This window comes from Oryzias latipes, chromosome 5, assembly GCF_002234675.1.
Source record: "Oryzias latipes chromosome 5, ASM223467v1".
Classification (NCBI taxonomy): domain Eukaryota; kingdom Metazoa; phylum Chordata; class Actinopteri; order Beloniformes; family Adrianichthyidae; genus Oryzias; species Oryzias latipes.
Window position 1 is genome coordinate 16,509,283 of NC_019863.2, and position 24,453 is coordinate 16,533,735.

General features: G+C 42.4%; 1 protein-coding gene and 1 long non-coding RNA gene across 3 annotated transcripts in view; one reads left to right on the forward strand and one right to left on the reverse strand.

Moving 5' to 3' along the window:
• adamts9 (ADAM metallopeptidase with thrombospondin type 1 motif 9) overlaps positions 1-24,453 on the forward strand; it is a 49,353-nt gene that overhangs the window by 21,579 nt on the left and 3,321 nt on the right. Inside the window, exons 24-36 of one of the 2 annotated variants that reach the window (XM_011475080.3) lie at positions 1,078-1,185; positions 1,278-1,445; positions 6,886-7,128; positions 10,274-10,435; positions 10,561-10,737; positions 15,286-15,456; positions 16,636-16,812; positions 22,359-22,529; positions 22,624-22,818; positions 23,031-23,160; positions 23,468-23,562; positions 23,854-23,948; positions 24,299-24,432. In XM_011475080.3, coding sequence (XP_011473382.1) covers positions 1,078-1,185; positions 1,278-1,445; positions 6,886-7,128; positions 10,274-10,435; positions 10,561-10,737; positions 15,286-15,456; positions 16,636-16,812; positions 22,359-22,529; positions 22,624-22,818; positions 23,031-23,160; positions 23,468-23,562; positions 23,854-23,948; positions 24,299-24,432 — 2,026 coding nt within the window. Of the gene's footprint in view, positions 1-1,077; positions 1,186-1,277; positions 1,446-6,885; positions 7,129-10,273; positions 10,436-10,560; positions 10,738-15,285; positions 15,457-16,635; positions 16,813-22,358; positions 22,530-22,623; positions 22,819-23,030; positions 23,161-23,467; positions 23,563-23,853; positions 23,949-24,298; positions 24,433-24,453 lie in introns of those variants that run through there. The other variant, XM_011475081.3, reaches the window with a different exon arrangement.
• On the reverse strand, positions 14,794-16,782 carry LOC105354100. The gene is made up of 3 exons (XR_908805.3): positions 16,621-16,782; positions 15,557-16,004; positions 14,794-15,472 (listed from the first exon to the last, which is right to left on the reverse strand). It is a non-coding gene; the product is annotated as an uncharacterized LOC105354100 (long non-coding RNA).

Sequence of the window (24,453 nt, forward strand, 5' to 3'; positions counted from 1 at the left end):
GGATTGAAAATCAATCTTTAATAGTGTTTCTAGATTGTCTTTCTAGAAGTATTGTCTTACCTGTATCATTAACTAGAGGAATATTTGTTTCAGAACAAATATAATCAATAATAATCACATGGTGTGAAATAGTTTGATTCCCTAAAATAAATTTTTTAATGTGTCTATGTATAGTCTATGTTTCTCACACATGCAAACTTAGAGGCACAAACCCCCAAAGAAACTTACTGTATTTAGAGCTGAATGAGAGTTTTGTTTGGTCAGCGTGGGGCATTAACCCATTTCAGAGGGCTGAGCATGCAGGCTCAGGATGAGGCCCCCCCTCTAGTTGCAGCAGCTCTTAATTCCGGTGCCTGGGCTGGCAGAGACTGGTGACCAGTGACCCTGAAGCAGGCGCCTCACCTCGCAGTGATTCAGATCAGCCAACCATGAAGTGGGCCACCAAACTGCTAGCCCCTGCACGACTGCTCTCCACCACCCAAGAGGGCTTAGAAAAAGGTCAGATAGGTGGACAGGGGTGTGAGATGACTACAAATATCTATGCATAAATATTCTTGTGTTTGCTTAGAGAAGCTGAGTGTGGAATGTGTAGTTTACCCAAAGTGTGTGCAGTCTGATTAGGGTCCTCAACCCAAGAGACAGGGTTCAGAGGGCACCAAATGGCATGGGGGGTGGGAGGGGGTAAAGGGCGGAAGGTGAAAGACGAAGGGGGTGGAGTTTCTAACCACGCCAGCATGGGCATTGGAGCCGCTGAATACCACTCCACTATGACCTGTTATGACAGGGATCAGGGCTTTATGCTGAGTGGCTTACTGCCACAACCCATAGTCTGAACTGACAGGGCAGACCCAGTTAATGTTGTTTTGATAGCGGGGGGGGGGGGGGGGGGGGGGGGGGCTGATGGGAAACATAACTACTTTCAAATGTAGGACTGAAGGAACATGGTTTAGGTTGTTACCAACTGTTTCTGTCAGAGGAGCTATCCCTGATATTCCTGGTATTTTGCAGTCAGGGACAGATGTTGTTACAGTGTATTCATTGTGTTAATCACTGCATGAATCACTGCATCTTTCACAGGACTGTGAAGTTGCCCAGTGTCCCAACAGCCACCCTGTTCCCCCAGGAACCAAAGTCCCTTCCCACCAGGGTCACAAAACCCAGTGGCGGTTTGGCTCGTGGGCCCCGGTTTGTTCCATTCTCACACTTTCAGACAATTTAATACTGGTTTGTTTACTTTGTGCTTTCTGGCTTCTTAACATTTCCTCTCTTCACGACAGTGTAGTGCCAGCTGTGGCAAAGGAACATGGATGCGCTTTGTGAGTTGCCGTGACGACCAGGGTGGATTGGCAGATGATTCAGCATGCGCTCACCTACCAAAGCCCCCTGCCAGCGGGGTGTGCTCAGTTGTAGCTTGTGGACAGTGGAAAGTGTTGGAATGGACATTGGTAAGAGATCCACTAAATTTAAGCTTAAATCCTCTATTTATTCATTCATTCATAAATACATCCATTAGCTATGTCTTTGGGACTTTGGTTATTAGAGCTTCATTGTGTTTGCTTTGTTCTTGAGACAATGCAGGTTATTGAGGGGGAAAAAAGAAATGCGAAACTTTTCATAACTTATTTTGAAAATGTTGACCCTTACCAATCTGCTTTGACTTTAAGTCAGAATGATAACCTTTCTTCAGACTTTCTAACTGTAATTTCAGAATTCTGGGAAAGGAAAAAGAAAAAAATCTGAATTTCCTATTGACCCTTTTCACGTGGCCCCTCTCTTCTATATTGTTTGCATGTGAGAAAGAAGAGTTGGGAGTAAAGCAAACATTTCTGGAGCTGAGAGATGCAAGAGGCAACAGTGAGGGGGTGCTCTTTATTTACAGATGTTTCTCATCTGAGTGCTTGTGATACAATGCATTTGGATTGCAAGTACACAATACACAGTGCACACAAATGCACCCTGTGTCCTCCCAAATATGCAGTGCAAACAGCAATATGATGCAAACACATAAGAAAATCACTCATTGGCCACAAAATTAGGGACTCTCTTATTATGCCAAACTGAGGCAAACATATGCTGTTATGATGATGTTCATACATTTTTGATGTCCATACCACCTTTGCTGACTCCTCTTTGTGTGGAGGAGTAGCAGTCTTATTGAGTTTTCCTTTACCTTTACCTGAAAATTTACATTATTATTAACTGGTTGACTTTTCTCGTCTCAATTTGTTGTGATACGTATAGGTTTGGTACATTTTATTTTTAATACACTTGAGTAACACAGGCTCATTTTAGCAAAGCGGGCAAAACCCAAATACTTACCGCTGTTTCCTGCTCTTTTCTGGAAACAAAACACAACTCAGGCTACCAGTCCTCCCATCATGTCTGTAAACTGCATCCACCCCAACTTGGAGCTGTTTGAAAAGCAGGCAAAAAGGTGCTAGACAACTGAACAATGCTGAGCTGGTGCTAATGGAAATACACCATAAGAAACCCCAGCCACAAAGCTGGACGGATAAACTGAGGACACAGTCTATCCTTCCCTCAGCAGGAATTCAAGACATTTTATGCTTAGGGGGATGACATATTCATAACCTAGAAAGGACATTCTGCCATTTTCCAACTGCTTTGATAAAGCTAAAAGAACCATGTCGCTCAGGTTTGTTTCAGTTATGTGTGAAAAAAGAGCTTCTATTCCTAAAGCCTTTATTCCAAGTCACTCGCACTACCTTCTTGGTTCGGGGTATGAAGCAGGTCAACTTGACCTGCATCTCAACAATGGAGCTGCTGCACTAACGGTTGGTTGATTAGATGTTTATGTCAAAGGGCAGTAGTGAAAGAAAAGTTTCTGACGTTTTGGCTAGTGAGTGTTGTTCATCTCAAGGGCAAAAATCTAAAGGCTTTCTGATAATTTAACTGCAGACTCTTTAAATAAATAAATGTAATTCATAAAGCTATACAAAAAATATACCTACATGTTTGTCACAATAAAAAAAGACTGTTTTTAGTCACATAAGACCAAAAATTCTCAACATCTCAGCAGCACACAATGTCCCTTCAGTGATTGTGTGTAAAACCATCCTATCATATGTTTAGTCTTGTGAAACATTGTGACAGGGCTGCATAGATGTCTGGTTAGTGTAATCCCTGGCCATGCTTTTTAGTTATGAAGTCCCAAATTGTTAATAATTAAAAAAAATGAATATGACTTTATACAATTACACAATAAACTAATAAATCTCTCATAAATATATAAAAAGATCATGAAATTGTGAAAAACCTGCACACATATCTTAAATAAGCCATTATATTATTAAATATGCTTTATTTTCTTTTAAAAACCTGTTCATAATATTAATATTTTAAATCTAGTCATATTAAATATTATTTTAATTCTATGTATTTTCTTTAGGAACTTGGATTTCAAAAATCTATATTTTCCAAAGTAGCTTTGTTTTTATTTCATGTTGCTGTTTTTCCCAATGACTTATTTATTTCAGAATGAGCTTTTTCAGCAGAATGAGTCTGTCTGTCAATCAAACCAAACAAGGCGGAGACACTTTATGTAAAATGTTGTGATTGCGTACTCCTTTACTCAGACATAAGCATCAGTTTTTGATAGTTTAAGATTAATTGAGCACCGGGTGCCTGTTGACCAAACCACGGAGGAGCTTTCTTTAAAAGCGCCGCTCGTCCACGTCTTGAAGTGCCCGTTGAAATACTCCGGACTGTCGTAATTTCCCAGTTTTCTAGCCCAAAAGTCGTTTGTGTATGCGTGGGTTTTTTTCCCAGGGGAATCCAGCTTCCTCCCACCGTCCAAAGACATGCTTCATAGGTCAATTGGCAACTCTAAATTGTCCATAGGTGTGAGTGTGAGTGTGAATGGGTGTGTGATTGTGGCCCTGCGACAGACTGGTGACCTGGTGACCAGGATGTCCCCTGCCTTCGCCCACAAGTGGCCGGGATAGGCTCCGGTAGCCCCGTGACCCCGAAAGAGATAAAACGGCAGAAGATGAATGAATGAAGTAGAAGATGAAAAAGTCGTCTGAAAGTTATGGGGGCTTTTTCTGTATTTTACACATACAAAAGGCGCACCCGGTTTTAGGGCCTGGGCACGTTAAAACATACTGGTAAAACATGCATGCTATTGTGTGTTTTCAAAAAGCCAGCGGGAGCAAAACTGAGTTGGTTGTGATTTCTTTTTTATTTTTTCAGTCATCAATCAGCATCCAAATATCTGTCAAAGTCCTCATCTTCTGTATCTAAAATAAACAGCAGGGCAAAATTTCTGTCAAAAATGCCAGGTTTTCTTTCGTAATTGTCCGTCTCGTTGCCATGCGGCTCCTCGTGAATGATGCCTGCTTTTGTGAAAGCTTGAAGGACAGTGGAAGCAGACACATTAGCCCAAGAATCTACAATTCATTCACTAGTTGTGGTGTAACCCGCCAGGCGCTGCCTCCCAGTCTTAGTCAAACTGTGTTGGGCATCCGTCATCCACCGCTTCCACGCTGATCGCAAACTTACTTTGGACGCCCTGTTTACAATCATTCTCCTGCAGTCCGAGCAGCTTTTCATTCTAATCCGTTGGAAGTTGCTTCGCCACCATAGTCGTTGCCCGGATGGAAAGATGACGGTGCTTAATAAAACGAAAGCACCATGACGGACCTCCTTAAAAATGTTCAATTTTCATTTCCTCTGAAAGCGTTACCGCCTTCAGTCAAATGGTGACTGTAGAGACGCTTCTTCCAGCTGTTCTCTGATCGTTAATCCATCGCTGGAGTTGGTCTTCAAACTCGCCTTGTTTTCACGGAAACTCAGCTGCGTCTTCTTGACCTGTCGGAGTTTGTTTTCCAGCTTCCTTCACTTGTGAACCATTGATTCATTAATCTTGAATTCTCTCACAGCTGCTCGATTCCAATGTTCCTCCATGTAGCTGATAGCTTGCAGTTTAAACTGTGCTTCATAATCATGTCTCTTTGCAGCATTTTCAGGGTTTCCAAAACTATGTTGTTCTGCATCATGCACTGCACTTCAGTACTATTCAGGGTTGTGTCTTCTTTCACGTCCTCTCTTCCCTCCTTACCGTTCTCATGCTGTCCTCTCCGACATCCTCTATAACGAAGTCACGCAACAACACCTCAGGCGCACCGCCCCACAGGGTCCTCTGTGCATTTTTGAGAAAATTTAAGACTTTCAAGTGTGCCTTATGGTTGTTTAAATATGGTATTTATCGGTATATATATAATAAGGGTATCAGGAGCATCAACAATGCACAGCTGATTTGTTTCTTTTTCCCCTACTGGACTAATTAAGCATCCAGGTCCATTCATTTTTCAAAATAAAAGATAGATCAGACTCAGAATCTCTGAATGATTTCATGAACTCAAAAACTAGAACTCTTCAAAATAAATAAACCTGATCGCTCAACATATTCAGTGTCTTCCATGTATTGTAAGTGAGATTAACTCAGACGCTCCATGTAGAGATCAGCCTAAAACATTAGCTGGTAGCTCCTCCCACACGCTGCTGTGGTGTCAAGCTTGAAAGAACACAATTTTGGAAAGGTGGGTCGGGGCGGCAAAGTCCCAACAACAGGTTAAATGCCCGGGCCATTGAGCGTCTGGTGCGTTAATGGAGCTCCAGTACTTAGAAGATTATCAGAACTCCAACAGCCACCCAGCCTAATTTCGTCCGCTGCTATATTTTCATGAGAAAAACACCCCGCCGAACTGACCCTAAAACTGCCCAAATTATGCTAACCCGCCTGAAGCCATTTTACCCACAAATTTAATTGGGGCGGAAAGCCCAATCTGGCAAAACTGATGACGTGTTGAGGTGCATACTCCCACCTCGTGTTGAAGGGTTCAACCGCACGTTCGCTGAAGCAACTTTGATCGATGTAGTTAGGGTGCTGCTGCTTATGTCTGAGTAAAGGAGTAGCCAATCACAAAAGTGTCTCCGCCTTGTTTGGTTTGATTGACAGACAGACTCATTCTGCTGAAAAAGCTCATTCTGAAATAAATAAGTCATTGGGAAAAACAGCAACATGAAATAAAATAAAAAAGCTACTTTGGAAAATATAGATTTTGAAATCCGATTTCCTAAAAAGGACATAGAATTACAATAATTAATAATAATTAAAACCAAACAATTTTAAATACTGTTTTAAAACAATAAACTGTTTTAAAAGCAAAATGATATATATCTAATAATATTATTGCTCATTTAAAATCTGTGTGCAGGTTTTTCACAATTTCATGATCTTTTTACGAGAGATATATTGGTTGATTATGTGATTGCACAAAGTCATATTTATTTTTAAATTATGAACAATTTGGGAATCCATTTTTAGTAGGCAGCTGTTGCATATGTGTATATGAGAGTTTTATGTAATACAGAAAGTAGAGAAGTTAAGGAGGAGCTAAGAGAGACTTGATTTGCATTGTTTTTTCTTTCTAAGAAATGCTTCATAAAGACAAACAATGACTGTATGATTGGCACTAGAAGAGGCCTGTGCTAAGATGGTCGGGAGCTTTCTACTGTTTATAGTGTGAAAATAACTCTTTGGGAAATGTGAGATCACAGCTACCAGGTAGGAGTTGTGGTTTGCAGTATAGTTTCTGTCTCTATGTAGAGATTCTAAATTCACCGAGTAATTCTAAATTGACAGGCTCTGCAGTCGGACTGCATTTTTCTCTGTAATCATACCGGTAATGTCCAGATCTTATCCTACGTTTGCAATAGTGTTATTCATTCAGAAACAAGCAACTACTACTATTACGAACATGAAACCTAGGCTGATAATAAAGAGCTGTTTTGAAAAGTTTTTTTTTCCATCAGAACCTCATCAGATAATAAATAATGTACTTCTCACCTTTGTGTTTTTAGTGCTCAGTGACCTGTGGACAGGGGTTGACAACGCGACAAGTGCTGTGCGTTGACTTTAATGAGCAAGAAGTGAATGCTAGTGAGTGCGATCCAGATGATCGTCCTACCACCCAGCAGGACTGCGCCATGTCTCAATGCCCGTCCCGTTCCAGTGAGTCCCGACCTTTGCCATCCTCGCCAAATGCCAGAAGCAGCCTTCCACACAGCCAGTCCCACCAGTGGCGGACCGGACCTTGGGGAGCGGTGAGTCCTCTTATGGTTTTGATTAGCAAGCTCTTTTGATAAGGCCTTTGTTTGGCAAGTCCAGACAGGAAACTCAGAAGTCTTGAATTAGATATGAGGTTGTATTGTAACTAAAGTATAGCATGCCGTTTTCGTTAATTAACTTAATTATGTTCATTCCAAGAGTTAAAGTCACTATAGCTGTCCCACATTTTACCCTAACCCACTTGGAAATTAATTAACGATTTAAACAAAACCCCACCTAGATTTGATGCAAACCAGAAAGCAATGAATATTCTAATGCCTTATAAAGTCCACATGAGGCAGATGTCAAACAGAAGAAAATTTCAATTATCTTTGACACTAAAAATAAAAGAATTAAAGTATGGTATCAAAACTATTTCAGTTTTGTTTTTTGTTTTTCTGGCAGTTAAGGGGACAAAGGATTTTTTTTAAAGATTAACTGTTTTAGGTTTAATAAAGTTCAGATTTTCTAAGAACTAGGGGAAACAATCTTTTGATAGGTATAGTATGGGTTGACCAATAGTTGGACTCAACCACTTCAGAATTTACTTTGTTTTACCCAATCACCCAATTTTTTGTTATTTTATTGAGTTAAGTAGAGTTTACTCCAGTTGACATGCTCTATCCGCTCCATTTATTCTGTGCACAATTGTATGGGGGACATCAGAAATGATCTGTTCAGTGTTTATATGTTTATGGCTTTAACCCCTCCAACACAACTGTTAGTTTTGAGTGTTATTCAATTCAAACAACTTTATCTATCCCATAGGGGTATTTTTTAAGCAGGTAAGCAGGTACACAATGGGTCCCACTATTAGAGAGACAATTCCCAGCTAAATTTAAACCTTCAGTCTCCCAGTCCCAGCTGTGATACTCTTTTTTTTTTTTGGCTGAGTACACAGAGGCATTGTTTAAATTTGTGTTTGACAGTTTTTAGCATTGTATCTGGACGAACAATCCAGTTTCTTTATTGTGTCAGGAAGAACATCCAAAAAACAAACTCAAGAATGGGAATTATATACATGATGATTTGCTGTGGTGACCACTAGAGGAAGCTGCCATAACGTTAAGTAAAATATTAGAGTAATGTACTGTGAACTCAAAGTCACACACATATTAGTGTAAGGTGAGTTGCAGATGGATGTTGTGGATAAAAACACAAATCTGGAACAAGATTTCCAGGTTTGAGTCATATCAGCAACAAAATCCTCCAATTAATTCTGAATGGCAAAAATTAAGTCTATATTAGTATGGGCACAATGGCTAAAATTTACTCAGCCTCCTTTAAGAACATTCCCAAAATGGGCAACAAATTACACCGCTTTTTAAGTCAATATGTGGGTCCAGCAAACTGAAAATCAGAGAAAAAAAAGCCCCAACAAATGCATAAATCTAAGGTCTGATATGATCAAAACAGCTAAGAAAGTAACCCCACTTTTCATGAATGAAAAACACAAAAGGAATTAAAATTGAAAGACTGTTTATTACCAGGACATACATAAGTTTAGTTTTAATGTAAAATTTGATATTTTTTAGCAAACACAGGAGGCAGAGGTGGAGGTAGCAGAGCTGAAGATGTTGAACTTCTCATTAGGACTGATGGCTAGAATCAGAAATAAATATATCAGAGGGACAGTTTATGAAAAGCTAGATTAAGATGGTTTGAACGTGTTTAAAAGAGGGACAGTGAGAAGGCAATGACATTTGAAGTTGAGATAAGAGTTGGACGTTCGGATATTTATACAAGAAGTCTAAAAGTGGTGAAGGTTCTTCAGGTCAGATGATAAAAGGATCTAATTGCTACTGGCGGCCCAGACCTGTAGATCCTATTCTTTGTATTGATGGACTTTTTGAAAGAGCAATAAAGTATTAAGTGGTTATCTCTGTCCAAAGATAACTCTGACATTTGAATAATTCTGGGAAGAGAATAAATCTATTTCTGGGTACTCTTCCTTCCTCTGTCCGGGGGAAGCAAACTTTAATATAGCAACAGAATAGTCCAATCATCTGACCTAAAATGTCTCTAAGCCTGCTCTTTTTCTCCTCTGAATAGTCATAAAATGTACTTTAACGCGCCCATTATTAGAACCCAAATTCCAGAGAAAATAATTTTTTTATTACACTTAAATATTGAGAAAAAAAGTTATCAAAATGTTTTATTTGAAACAGATAAGGTGTTACTGGCAAAATACTGAATCAGTTTGACTTCCGTTTACAAATAAATTTGCTTTCTGATCTACCGGTAATCTGATTAAAAATATTGATTTTGTTGTTGTTGTCAAGTTTCATTTATAAAAACAATGTTTATACTTAGAAAATAGTTTGGGATTTATAACAAACACAGGTAGACCTTTAATCCATATTTTAGCATAATGTTTAAATATGAATTTTTATGTTAAAAAACACTTAATAGTTGTTTTCACCTAAAATAACATATTTATTTGAACCAAGCCTTATTGGGTGAGCTCATTTGGAAATCTGTGGCTACTAATGGTTTGGTACAAAGGGTGTGAAAAACAATATATCAAATTACAAATGTTTTGCAACTATCATTACTTGTGTTGCATAACCTCATCAAAAGATCTGGAGAAACTGATGAAATCTCTGCGTTCAAGGGACAGGGCCAAACCTGCAAGCAGTCTTTGATCCTTCAGACGACAATGCATCACTTTTTGGCACGATTGGGACATTTATAAAGGGGACTGAAAATACTTCCAGACACCAACCACTGTTGGTATAAATCCCATTCCCTCAGTTGATGCTAAAGTTTTGTCATACAAGTACTTTCTGTGTACCAGGACTTATTCAATATTGACTGTTCTAAAGTGCCAAAGTGTTCTGGATTCTCTAAATATTGAATTTAAAATTCTTGTTTTCAAACTTATATTGTCTCCTCTAGGCTAGAAATAAATTAGCACACAGCTTTTAATCAGACCTGTAGCATGGATCACAACAAAGTGGACTCATTTTTTGTAAACAAAAGTAAAGTGGTTCATTTGAAATATTTTTGTCATAGCTGTGTTGTGTTTTAAATTAAACATTTTCATTTCTTTTGAGTTTTAAAAATGCCCCAGCTTTACCAGACCAACCCGGAACGGAACGTTTTTCCTCAAGAGTTTCCCGTATATTTTTGTAACAACAGTGCTCCAGCACATGTGCAGGAGGCTTCCAACGACGGGTGGTGGTGTGCCAGGATGAGAATGGTTACCCTGCCAACAGCTGTGAGGACAGCAGCCGACCCAACGAGCAGCGGTCTTGTGAGTCGGGTCCATGTCCTCAGTGGGCTTACGGCAGCTGGGGAGAGGTGAGAGTACTATTTTACATAAAACTCACAGTAGTTTTTCCGATATTTTTAATGCACCTTTAAATGGCCAATAGGGCATGACATTTTAACATGTGAAACACACATATCTGTCCTTCTGTCTGCAGTGCACTAAGCCATGTGGGGGTGGAATAAAGACGAGGCTGGTGGTGTGTCAGCGTCCAAACGGCGAACGTTTCAACGATCTGAGCTGCGAGATCCATGACAAGCCACCAGATCAAGAGCAGTGCAATACTCAGCCTTGCCCTTCTAGCCCTCACTGGAGCACAGACCCATGGAGCTCGGTACGCTCATAAAACAATACTTTGTCTTTTAGTGTACTCATTTTTAAATATGTTACTCCTTACCACGCAGTAGTACCTCTGCAGTTTCTTCAACAGCAGCACTCAGTGGGGCAAGCGACTGTACAAAACTCCTTCATCCAGAAAGTTCATATCAGTTACACTCAAACAGTAAAGATACCCTCTCTAGCAAAATGCCAAAAAAAGAAGTACATAACAATCTAATCCAGTGACAGCTGTGACCATAAGAGTATATAAACGACTGTGTTGGTCCAAGCTACCTAACTGTTTTTTAACTGTTTATTAGCTTTTTTATTCTTCAAGATAATTTTGTATTACCATCAAAGTTAGTGCTGTAAAATACTGTTTTTAAGATAATTTATTAAGATATTTTGTCCTTTTTTATCCCATGTATATAGCATTAACTTTAAACGTGACTTACATTGTGTTTTAGCTCTTTGTATTTGCACATTTAGCCAATCACTGTTTTAATGCAAATGCTGATGAATGTTTTTGTATATCAGGAATATACAGTAGGAAGCCTGTTTATTTTATTTTTTCTTACTATCCAAAGAATGACCTTGTAATCTTTGAGCATAAGGTGATACGTAATGAACTACAAAAGCACCAGCTTACACTGGAGAACATCTGAACTGTGTAGAGCATATACACTCAGTGGCTACTTTATTAGGTACACCTGTCCAACTTCTCATTAACACAAATGTCTAATCTGCCAATCACATGGCAGCAACTTAATGCATTTAGGCACATAGACATAGTCAAGACCATCTGCTGCAGTTCAAACCGAGCATCAGAATAGGAAAGAAAGGAGATATAAGTGACTTTGAACATAGCATGGTTGTTGGTGCCAGATGGGCTGGTCTGAGAATTTCAAAAACTGCTGATCTACTAGGATTTTCACCCTTAACCATCTCTGTGGTTTACAGAGAATGGTCTGAAAAAGAGAAAATATCCAGTGAGTGGCAATCCTTTGGATGGAAATACCTTGTTGATACCAGAGGTCAGAGGAGAATGGACAGACTGTTTCAAGCCAATAGAACGACAACAGCAACTGAAATAACCTTGGTTACAACTGAGGTTTGCAGAGGCGCATCTCTGATCACAGAATATGTCCAACATAACAAAACATAACAATGAGTTCACTGGACTCAAATGGCCTCCACAGTCACCAGATCTCAACCCAATAGATCACCTTTGGGATGTGATGGAACAGGAGATTGGCATCATGGATGTGCAGCCAGGAGATCTGCAGCAACTGTGTGATGCTACCATGTCAATATGGACCACACTATCTGAGGAATGTTTCCAGTATCTTGTTGAATCAATACCATGAAGGATTAAGGCAGTTCTGAACTCTAAAGGGGGTCCAACCCAGTACTGACAAGGTGTACCTAATTAAGTGGCCGGTGAGTGTATGTCCCTGTTGCATCTTTGAAATGGCTATTGTATTAAGAATTTAGTTTGTCTATAGGCACATGTGACTAACCGTATTGAGAGGCTTCATGCTATCGTTTCTGTTGTTTCCCTTACAATAAGATCAACCCTACAACTTGTCTGAGTAGATTAGTGTCAAGCGTCTCTATATTTGTGCTAATGAAAGATGGTAGTCATTGTGTTTCAGCTTGGTTTTGGCCCACATCCCCTCACAGCGACCAAATTAATTCTTTAGAATTCCTCTTCCTCCAAGGTGCTCATATATATATGTCAATTAGTCTTTTTTAATTGTTTAATTTTGTACAGTTTGTTCCAGGAGTTATCGAATGTGATCTTTCGTGTTCCATAATACCTCACCTTGAACAAATACAACTCAGCTATAGCCTTTCAGCAGTGTTACTTACACGTATGTGGTGCTTTGGCCAAATAAGGGAGATCTGAGGTAAAAACATCAAAATTGAATCACCGTTTTAGTTGGTGTAGCCTTTATCTCGTGGCGCATTGTTTTTTTTTTTGTCATTTTGTTTCTTTTCATGAGCAGTTGATTCACCGATCCGATCAATCTGAAAGTTTTCCACACGTTTGATGAACTGCTACCAAACTGTGTTTTGAATTGTTCATCGGATGCCTTGCTTAGTCACACTTGTTACACATGTGATCACAGCTTAAGTTAACAGTGTTTTGCATTCAGTTTTCATTTTGAGCCAACTTCATATGTCTACCTCAGTCTCTATTATTATTGCCCCATGTTTTGTTTTTCTTTCCCGTGCACTGGAGGGATTTAGTCTGGCTAAGATTAAGTGTGAGTTAGTGAGTGCCGTTGATTGCCCTAAGGATAAATCTGGGGTTTTACACCACCTCCCACCTTGTTTAATTGCCTCTGGAGGACAGTTGAAACTAATTTAGAATCTGTGCTTAGGTGCAATTTTGCCTTCAGCCCACCCAGTTGACTCCTCTTGGTCATAAATGTCTGTATTGACATGACACCTTATTTTAAGGGCCTGTTAACACAGCAGTGACCACATTATTCACTACACATTATTTGCTAATGAGAACTATGGCGTGTAATGACTCCCATGTGTTTTTGTGAGGCTTTGTAAAATCCAATTGAGGTTAAATCAGTGAAAGTAGGACAGTCTCAATTTTAGTATCACATTTCAGTGTGAGAACTCCACTTGTGCATAGTAGTAGTGCAAAAACATATATGCCTAAATGTATACAGGCTCCTAAAATAAGTGTATAATGTGTTTATTATCCAATAATGGCAGTATTAGTCTGTGTCAAGCCAATGTTTGTATATTTATGTAAGTACCTGTATTTATTGTGCATTTATCTTTTGTTATGTCAATATTTAATTTTTTTATGAATCTGTTGGATTTTTGTTTCTTTCCAGAAAAAGGTTATGATTAAAGTCAAGTAGAGGTACTATCAAAGTCTTTTATTTTTCATTTTTTCCATCTTACAAAAATAAAACCTTTGAAACACATCAACTTATGCAACCCTGATAACATGTCAAAACATAAATAACATGTTATTTTTTGGAAAAACCACAAGTAAAAAAATAAATTATGCATATTGCAGCTAATGCATGACTTGGTACTTGTAGAAAAAACAAAAGTGAAGCAGGAAAATGCTTTGAAAACTGTCTTTTCTCCAGCCAGTTGACTCAATGGGGCTTTTTTCTGAATGAAAACTCACAAATCACTGAGCAATAATCTTGTTATTGTATGTAATCAGGGTCTCTGCTGTCGTTTTTTTTACAATGTGTCACTGGATTAAAAATGTATCCATCAAAGTGAATCCGTCATGTGTAAGAGGGCCTCAAAATACTTCATTGACCATGCTCAGTCACTCATGATGAACACCCAAACTATTTCTGGGGTGCTCATTGACGCATTCCCACCGCTGAACTTGCGAGCAGCCTTTGGCCCTTCCTCATAGGCCCCCTCATTGTGGCCTAATGGTATTTAATGACGATGTGTCACTGTGAATGTCGGTGATGGTGACTTGAATGAGGGGAGGTGTCAGCAGTACAATGCAGTGGTTTATTGGTGGGTCAAAGGCCACGTTTGATCTTGGAAAGCCCCCCCTACCGTTCCATCCTATCATCACATGTGGACCTCTGGGAAAATGTCTGTGATCCGGGGTTTAGAGAAAAAGAAGCTGTTCAGCAGAATTGCTGGATGCTGGGGCCACAGAGTGCACACAGCAGCTTTGATTTTGTAGCTAAATGTGTGCGTTTTCAGTTGTGTTAAATGTTTTTCTTGCTATAAATATTTCTTAAAATAACAGAAAAGTTTGATTGTAAGAAATGTCAGAACTACATACATCATGTCTTGAGGTGTACTTTTTTTTTTTTTAGTTTTGAAGGTTTGAAGGCTCTTTTGGTTTGTTGTAACTTTGAACACTTTAACACAAAAACTGAGAGCATACCAATGCCTCTAGACTCCAGAAAAAACACACTCTAAGCAACACAATCAGAAGATAGTTTAATCAAATTTGCAAATATTCAAAAACATACACATTGTTCTTTTTTTGTCCTGAACATACATTTTGCAGCCGCCCCCCCCCCCCCCCCCCCCCCTAATTTTATCGACTCTTTGATTTAGAAACCTGTAAATATATTAGCTCTAGCTTCTCTCACATGCTGCTTCACATGTTCTCTGTGAATGAGGTTGAGAGGTCACAGCTCGTTTCAGTGTGGTCCAGGCGGTCCTTTCCCGGTCAGGACAGAGCCACACGGTCTGCCACGCACTCATTCAACTCTGGGCCTGTCACTTCGCATCCATCCCTGCATCCACCCCCTTTTTATAATCCAAGCACCGTCCAGCCCGCCAGCCCTCCCTCCTGTGATGCAGTTCTGTGTGTGTGTGTGTGTGTGTACTACATTAGCCTTTCAGTAACTCAGTGAACCCGGAGATGAGAAAAAAAGTGCTTCCTGCTGAGCAGACACTGTTTGTGCTTAGAGTAGCGTCTTTTCTGCCTTTCTAGCCATAGAAAGATGCACCATGACCCAAATTACGGTTTACTTTTTCCCCCCCCACAAGTTATTCTCAAAGTCGTGACCTCAGCTTTCTATCATCTCCTCCTCTCCAGTGCTCAGCCTCCTGTGGAAGAGGTTTCAAATCCCGTAAAGTGAGCTGCGTGACCGGGTCAGGCCGTGCTGTCCCGGAGGAAAACTGCCAGCACTTGTCCCCCAAACCCAGCAAGCAAAGGCGCTGTCGAGGTGGACGATGCCCCAAGTGGAAGACAGGCAGCTGGGGAGAGGTGGGATTCTTTAACCCTGTAATATAACATTCTCTGTTTGCACACCGCCAGACATGTCAGCATTCTTTTGCTCACAGTCTTCCCTTTTTTTATTACTCACCATCTTATGTTCGTGCATGTGTGTTAGCTTCTCCCTTGAGGAGGTTGCTTCAGTAGAGGTGAAAATTGTGTATGCTGTCAACTTGCAATCCACTGGATGCACTGAAGTCAAATTCAGTCTCTTTTATATTTCCTCTTCCTCTGACCTTCACCTTCCTCCACTCTCCATCTCTTTTATCCTCCTTTTCTCAGTGTGTCTTCTCCAATAGGAACCACATGTCAGCCTTTTTTTCTTTAACCCTACTAGAGGCAATTCACTCACACATGACTGTGCCAGACAAAAACTCACAAAAAAGCACATGGGTGTCTGCCCCGTACTTGTTTCCCTTTTACCTTCCCTTCCTCTGCTCTGCACGTCTCTTTTCCCCTCCGCTTCTTCAGTTCGAGCTGCCCCGAGCGCAGAGTAACAGATGTGCTCCATATGTCAGAGAGGATGTGCTTAAAACCAGCTGTGGAGGAGGCAGTGTGCAAGAAGTAAATGACAATCACCTATACCAGAAGCATTGGCGATGTTACAGATACTGTGGTATTCAGAGAGTTTAAGCTTTTTATTCTGCCCTAAAAAACATTAAAATCAGAGTTTTGCAATAAAATTAAAATCACAATAGCATACAGTAAAGGAACAAGATTAAAATATATTGTTTTTTGGTAATAAACAATGATATGTTCATCAGTGTTTGGCAAGATAAGCTGAAATGTCTTTGAAAAATGCTAAGAAACTTCTGTGCATACTATTATTTTTACTTCTGGATTAATACAACATATGATAAATACCTTTGAATTGATGTGACATTAAACTTTAGCCTTATAAATTTTTTTCTTTAACCCATACAGGGTTTGCAAGAGAGTTTATATAGTGTCAATAAATAAAATCATTGTAATAAAATAATCTTAATTGTTTTTAAAGTTGGTGACAATTGAACCAAATAGATTAAAAAAATAATAAAACTGTGTAATCTTATTATTAATAAACTATTATAAAACAATATTGTTACTAATTTCTGTCACCAAAAACTTTCAGACAGTGCGCTGTTGTTGCTTACACGCGGAGTAATAAAGTAGTACCTGTGCTGTTTTCAGTGTTCAGCTTCTTGCGGTGACGGCGTGCAGCAACGAGAGGTTTCCTGCCACGACGAAGGTCACCGGAGCCCGCTTGAGACCGGCTGCACTCAGCGCTCCCGACCGCCGTCCAGCCAGAGCTGCCGTGTCGCCGACTGTCCCTCTCGGTACCGGTGGAAGGAAGGGGAGTGGCAAACGGTAAGCGGACGTCCACGCCTACATGGGCGAACAAGAGTGATGAGGCGACTGGCCGCTCTTCCGCTCCTTCACTCAGCTGCGGATGAATACGTGAAAGTGCAGCTTTCGTTCTCTTTATTTTGTATTTTATTTTGAGGATTTAAAAAGAAAAGGGTTATGCTAACAGTTTAAGTTTTCTCAGTTTTAAATGCCGACTCAAGGACAATTAACTTAATTTTTAAATATAAAAAATACGTAAAAACAAAGCGAACAGGAATTTGAGCCCCATAACTTTATCGTTTGAGGCTGGGTCACCTTTACAGTATGAATCAAAAAAGTATAACAAAAAATAGGATTTCTCTATTCTCGAATGTGGTCTTTTTCTGTTTGCTGGAAAACGAAAACGTACTCATACCTTTATTTAGTCGGCACTTCAATTTGCAATATGCGTATAGTTACATTTTCATCTGTTGTAAAAGCGTCCCCAGTGCTCTTTTAATGATAAGCAAGCTGTGTTTATTTAAAAAAAAAACTTGTGTCGTTTTCTAAGAGGACAAAGCTTCTGCAGAGCAGCACTAGCCCAAGAAATCCACCTGAGTTGCAGGCGGGAGTGAGCCAGCCTGATTTCCCATCATGCCATTTTTTTTTAACTCTCTCCCACTTGCTTACAGCCCCTATTATGATGTATTCTGTTTGGAAGAGTTGCTGAATTAATATGACAGGATTCAAGTGATACCCGTATTTTTGCCATAGTATTTGTTTTATTTTTGACATGTTGAATTAGAAACAGAAAGTGATCAATTAAGAGTTATTAAATTCAACTGTGCTGTCTTGCAGTCTGTAAAAATGCTATATAGTGGAGGAGCTTATTTGTTTTGCCCACTACTATTGTTTAGTTCTATGTAGGAATGAAAATATCTCTAGTTTTGCTCCAATTATTTGAATAGTTATGAAGAGCATCCCATAACTGTGTGATTTAGTGCGTGCACATCAATGCTACAGTAATGGCTTTGAACTAGAGGTACCATGAAGTTGTCGGAATGGGTTAAATGGACAAACGCAGATATAGACAAACCTCTTTATTTACACAGCAATGATATTTGAGGCTGCCTGAAGGAGGAAAAACAGAATAGTAACTATTATCAAGCAAAGACTGACCAGTTTTGACTAAAAGTTTAATCTTTTCCATTAAAGATCCTCTCCGCTAAAAATCATGTGTTTTTTAACATATTCTTGAAAGATTTTTCTGATAATGGAGCACATATATGGAGAAATACAACTTCAAGATTGTATTTCTGAATATTTCTTTATTTGAACAGTCTTAAATCAGGAGCAAGTGAAAAAGTGCAATTTGAAAAAGCTTGTAGATGTGATGTAGAAGCTACGATCGGCGAGCCACAGGCTTCCTGCTGTGCTCCATTCTGATGCCTCCACTTTTTTTTTTTTTTTTTTAACTTGTCCTGTCCAACAGCTAGGCAAACAGATGAGAGCTGAGGGCCTCTTGTGTTGGACATATTTTATTTTAACAAGAGGGGTTATTCATCTTCAGACAAACCAAAGGTATGTCTGAATAAACCCCTTTTGTAATTGAGGCCAAAATTTATTAATTTCAATCATGTTTGAAAATCTTTGGTGTTGGACCGGACGGAAAAGGAAAGGGGGGAAGAAGAGAGAGGGACGTTAGAGAGAGGGGGGGGTAGGAGGGTGATAATAGGAGGGGAAGGGGGGTAAGACCATGAAGCAGCATAGAGCAGACAGGTTTACTGGTTGTTTATCGTTACGGTACGGTTCAAATGTAGTACAAAAAGGGCGGGGCCTGTTCACACACACTCAAATATTATCAACACACCTGCTAGCCGCAAAAATGTCCACATGTCAACATGCACACAAAACAGATAGTGTTCACGAACGCATACCTATGCCTTTAAACCAACTAGTGTGAAATCTTTCATTCATTCAATCATGCAAACTATTAGTGCAAAGGTGAGCTAACACCTGTGCTCAGGTGAGTGTTTATGTTCTTCTAAAATGGATGGTGGAATGTGAAAAGAAGGAGGAGGAGCGCCCAGCCACCCCCACACCCATACCCCCGCCGCAGCAGCAGCGGCAGCCGGAATTCCCCCAACGCCACACGGGAACAGGCAGGGAACAACCGCCCCCCGGGCGACCAAGACTGCCACCCAGGCCAGGGCCAGCCGGACCGCCGCGAGGCCCCCAGAGCCAGAGAGCAGGGAGGCGCAGAGGGAAAGAGAGCGCCGCCCCAGCCCAGCCAGGAAAGCAGCCCCCCGCCGCGCCGGAAGAGCCCAACGCAGGGCCCCACCGGAGAGGGACGCCCACAGCCCCAGACGAGCACCCCACCACCACCCAGGAGTTCCGGGCATCCCCCCGCCCCGACCCCAGGTACGAGCCAGGACCCCCCAAGGGAGACCCGCTCCGCACTCCAGGCAGCCACCCACCCGGCCCACGGTTGGTCCAGGTAGGAGCAAGGCAGGGGCCCGCCGCCCCCGCCCAGGAGGGGGGAACCCCGGGGAAAAAAGGGCGGCCCACAAGGGATGTTATAAATATGGCCCGACCAGGCTCGGCCATGTTGGAAGTTTGGCGGGGCCCAGCGCCCAGGGGCAAGGACCAGGACCCACCCCCCAGGGACACGAACACCCCCGGCTCAGGTGTAATATGAACCCCCCCACCGTGCGGAGAGAGCACCGCCGGGCCCAGGGAGCCGGCACCCAAGGGACACGGCCGCCATCGCCAAGGGGCCCACACCCCCCACCAGGGAAGGGGTAGGGGACAGATGGACCCAGGTCCCACCTTCCTTGTAAAATGTGTGTGCGTGTATGGGTGTTTGAGAGGGTGTTTGTGTGCATGTGTGTGTGTTTATGTTTGAATGTATATATTGAAGGGGGAGGGGTGTGTGTACTAAGGGGGGTGCAGTTAAAATTGGCGAGTAGGGCACTAAGGGGACATCTCCTGATTACTCACAGTGATGTCCCCTCACCCTCCACACCAAGGGGCCCTAAATGTCTAAGGTGCGGTTAAAATTGGCGGGTAGGGTGCCAGGAGGACATCAGCTGCTTGCTTGCAGTGATGTCCAAGCACCCCCCCTACCAAGGACCCTACATGTCTAAGGTGCAAATAAAACCGAAAGAGGGGGGGCCCACTCCATACGGCAACCATAGGAGGGGGGCCACTCCCAAGTAGCCCCCCCCCAAGGCGCATCGCAGGCTAGACCCCCCACCCCCTCACCCTAATATGAGGTTATATAAGGAAGGGGGTAAGTTGGGGACAGCTGGTAGACTGTCCCCCGGTGGTCAAACAGCCGTCCCCCAGCCCACCCCCAGCAAAGGGGCCAGGGCCACCAAGCCCAGGGGCCCACCCCCGGAGGCGCCGACACCCCAGGCCCGGCACCACCCACCCCACACAGAGAGAGAGGAGCCAGAAAGCGTCGCCCCCCCCCGGAGCAAGCCCAGGCCCCCACCCCCAGACGCCGGCCCTAGAAGAGCTCTGGTCAGGCCTCGACGGGACCGAGGAGGCCAACCGGCCGAGGCAACCACTGATTGCCTCAGCGGAGACCCCGACCCGCTAGCCCCCCCGACCCGTACTAATAATGGGCCCCCCCTCCCCCCCAGAACGCCCCCCCACAGGACAGGGCCGACAAGCCCCCCACCCCACCCCACCCCAGACCCCGCAGCCGAAGCGGGCGACACCCAGAGCGACCGGGGGCCCCGAGAGGGTTGTCCCGTCCCGCCCCAGAGCCAGGGAAGGGCCGATCCCAGCCCCAGGTGCAGATGGGCAGCCCATCCGGCGCCGCTGGGCCCCCCCCACCCGAGCAGGGCCCCCCGCCAACCCCCCCCAGCACAGGCAAAGGGACCACCCCCCCAAGCCAAGCCAGACCACCACCCCACCCCCCCACCACGCACCCCCACACCCAAGCCCAGAGGACCACGCAGCGCCCCAGCCCGCCCCACCCAGGCACCGGACCCGACCCCCCGACCAACGGAGCCCCCCACCGCCCCCGCCAGGCACCGGAAGCCCCGACCCCCACCCCAAACCACGGCAGAAGGGCAAGGAGCAGCGACGACCAAGCCCCCCACCCCCTAAGTCATGGAGTCAACCACAGGAGACCAGAGAGACTGAATTCTTTCAAAGTTACTTGAGCTTTGGGCTGACATTTTTTCCAAGCTGATATGATCAAACAGCAGATTTCTGTGTTGACTTATGTTTATATTTTTCTTGTTTTTCCAATTTATTAAAATAGTTTTTTTGGCAATACAAAGAGTTATGAAAATGATAGAAGCTAATCCTTCTTCTATATCGATGGCACTCATGTCACCAAGCACACAAAGTGACGGTGAAGCTGTGATTGAAACCTTAAGCCAGACTGATAGATCGGCACATACCTGCTGCCAGAGAGCCTGGACAGGCGTGCAGAACCACAGTGCGTGCATGTAGCTGTCGGGTAGATTATTATCACAGTGCTCGCAAATGTCTGAGTTACTGAGACCCATCTTGAACATCCTCTGTCCAGTGTAGTAAATTCTGTGAAGAGTTTTGAGATGGATTAGCTGCAGATTTGGACTTTTTGTCAGTTTAAAGGTGTTTAGACAAAGTTCTGACCAGAAGCTTTCATCTGTGCTGATGCTCAAATCTGCATCCCATTTTTTTGTTGGAAGGGCAATATTGTTATCTAAATTACATAAAAGTTTGTATATTTTGGAGAGAGTTCTATTCATTGAAAAATTAATCAGAGTGGTAACTACATCTGGTAGCTTTAAATCGTCGTCTTTAATTTTATACTTTTTAGTAATACTTGATTTAAGTTGCTGATATTCCAAGAAGTTATTTATTCCATGTTTGTCTTGAAGTTCCTGGGGGGTTATGAATCTTCTATCAATAATTACGTGCTCTAGTTGTTTTATGCCCCCTGCTTGCCAAGCTGAGCTGATGCCTCCACTTTAAGACAAATAGATCCATGGAACTCTTTGTTTTCCTTGTCCAAGCTGGCATCTGGCTCCAAGCTGTACGTCTGGATAGCTCAAAATTGTTCTCACCGTTTTTGTTGCACAGCTAATGTTAGGTTGTGGTTGTGAGGGGCTGTAAGCTAGAGGGAGAACGTGTAACCAGATGGGAAATGGATCGCGAGGGTGGAATGACTCTGCACCAACAGTTCTGCCCACAACTCAGAGGTGAATCACTGATGAACTCCTGCTGCTCTGCAGAAACTGTGTCCTAGAAAAAGACACTTTAAAAAAAAACTGGCTTAAAACTGCATAAACATAAAGAAAAGACCACTGGGACTGCTTTTACAATAGATTAAAAGATGATGGGAGTGGGACTTTCAAGCTGGCTGTACGCAGCTCAGGTCTTTGTTTTCAACAACGCATCACTTTTCTGCCTTTTCTCATCTGCTGTTTTGACATTTGCTTCACTTTTGCATGTAAAACACGTTGCTTGCTGCCTGAAGGACAAAACCGCAGGACCCCTCTGAGTGTGTGTTGTTCATTCACGTCTTGTTTTGTCTCCTCCCTCGTCTGTGAAAACTAACCGTCTCTCGCTTGTTGTCCCAACAGTGCAGTAAGTCGTGCGGGACAGGTCGCCGGCAACGAAGCTTGCAGTGTGTGGACCTTAACCAGCAGGAGGTCCACGAAATATACTGCGTCAATGAGATCAGACCTCCAAACATGGAGAGCTGCAACACGCATGCGTGTGAATTAATCTGGATTACAGGGGAATGGACAGAGGTGAGCAGATCGGAAAGGGTGTTGTCCAACAAAAGACACTGCCGCTCTTTTCTGTTGGGTTCGTTTCACGCCAGTGACTTCTTCTCTTGTCCAGTGCTCGGCCACCTGTGGTCGGGGTTACCGGCAGCGTCTGGTCTACTGCAGCGAGGTACATTTGGAGAACAACAACTATGAATACAGCCATCAGTCTCTGTCTAACTGCCCTGGATCCCCACCAGAGAGCTACATGCCCTGCAAACTGATCCCATGCCCACCGACACAGGAGTGGAGAGTTGGAATCTGGGGAGAGGTGAGAAAAAAATGGCAAATGCACGGTTGGTTTGTTAGCACCATAAGTGTAAATTAAAAAAAAAAATTCTGTCAATTTTACTAACTAAAAGGAAAAACTTTAGTTTTTCAAAAAGCTTATTATTAGCTTTTTCGTAAATTAGTGCAATAAATGATCAGTAAAGGCAATCATTAAGTGATCTGACAGTGTTGTGGTCTCTTCCTTTGTTTCAGTGCTCCGTGAGCTGTGGGGACGGAGTAATGGAGAGGATGGTGCATTGTGTATCTGCAGATGGTCAGGAAAGCAACAGATGTTCTGAGGATGCAATGCCAGAGACCCAGAAATTATGCAGAAAACCGAGCTGTGAGTTCTCTCCGAATGCCCGGCGTCTTTTATCAGCTGGTTAAAGCTTCCAGCATTAGCAACAAGTCCATTAAAAGCCTCCTAGAAGTCATGCATCACACATGACTCGGAAAAAAAAAACAATCCGACCAGCCAAGAGATTTGACTTTGACTGATAAAGGCATTCAAGTTTAATATCTAAGCTTTACTTTTTAGTTTATTTTCATCCTTACCACTGTTGGAAATGTCTGACAGATTTTAACTTTCAGTTCTCAGTATTCTACAGTTTTAATGTTTATGTAAAACTGTTTTTTCCACTCTCCTCAAGGCCATTTGCCTTCCAGCTGTCTTGACATCCAGAGATTGAAAGGGCTCCTCCCAGATGGCGAACACTTTCTCAGCGTTCAAGGAAAAGCTCTCAAGGTAAGACAGTACTTCAAAGAACGGCTTGTGAGGCCATAAGAACGTTTTTCCTTGAAGGATTCGGGTGCTTTAACAAGTCAAACTTGAAAAACAGTTTTGTCCACATAACAGGCTGTTCTGGGCTTGTTCTTATAAACACTCTTTTCAGAAAAGCGGAGAAATTGGTGCTTTCGTTTGTCTTTTTTTCATTATTTTTGATTTCCCCATCTGCTGCAACTTTTTTACGATTACTTTAGCTCTCATTTTCGTCCACTTTTTCTCCGTTTTTACCACCCTGTTTCCCCTCTTCAGGTCTTTTGTGCAGGAATGCAGACAGAGACTCCGCAGGAATATATCACCTTGGCAACCGGCGAAGGGGAGAATTTCTCAGAGATCTTTGCCTTCAGGTAAACATCTTACAAGACAGTTATGAGACCAGTTGGTTTTTATTACTCAACTCAACTTTATTTATAAAGCACTTTAAACAGAATGAGGTTCACCAAAGTGCTGACCAAAACAAAATTTAATAAAAGCACATGACAAGCATAAAACACATGAAATAGGTCAGAATTCCTTCTCAATTGAAAGCCAAAGTGAAAAAATATGTTTTAAGAGCAGATTTAAAAATACCGAGTGAGTCTATCTGTCTGAGGTACAGGGGCAACGAGGTCATCAGCTCTAAGCTGCATTTTTTTTTTAGAATTGAAGACATTTTATGAACTCTATAAACGTGAACTTAGCTTCTTTTCTTTTTCAGGCTCAACGACCCCACGCAGTGCCCAGCCAACGGCTCCAGAAGAGAAGACTGTGACTGTCGGAGAGACTACACCGCCGCGGGCTTCACCAGCTTCTCCAAGGTCCGCCTTGACCTGAGACGGATGAGCATCATCAGTGAGTGTGCAGACCCTCAGA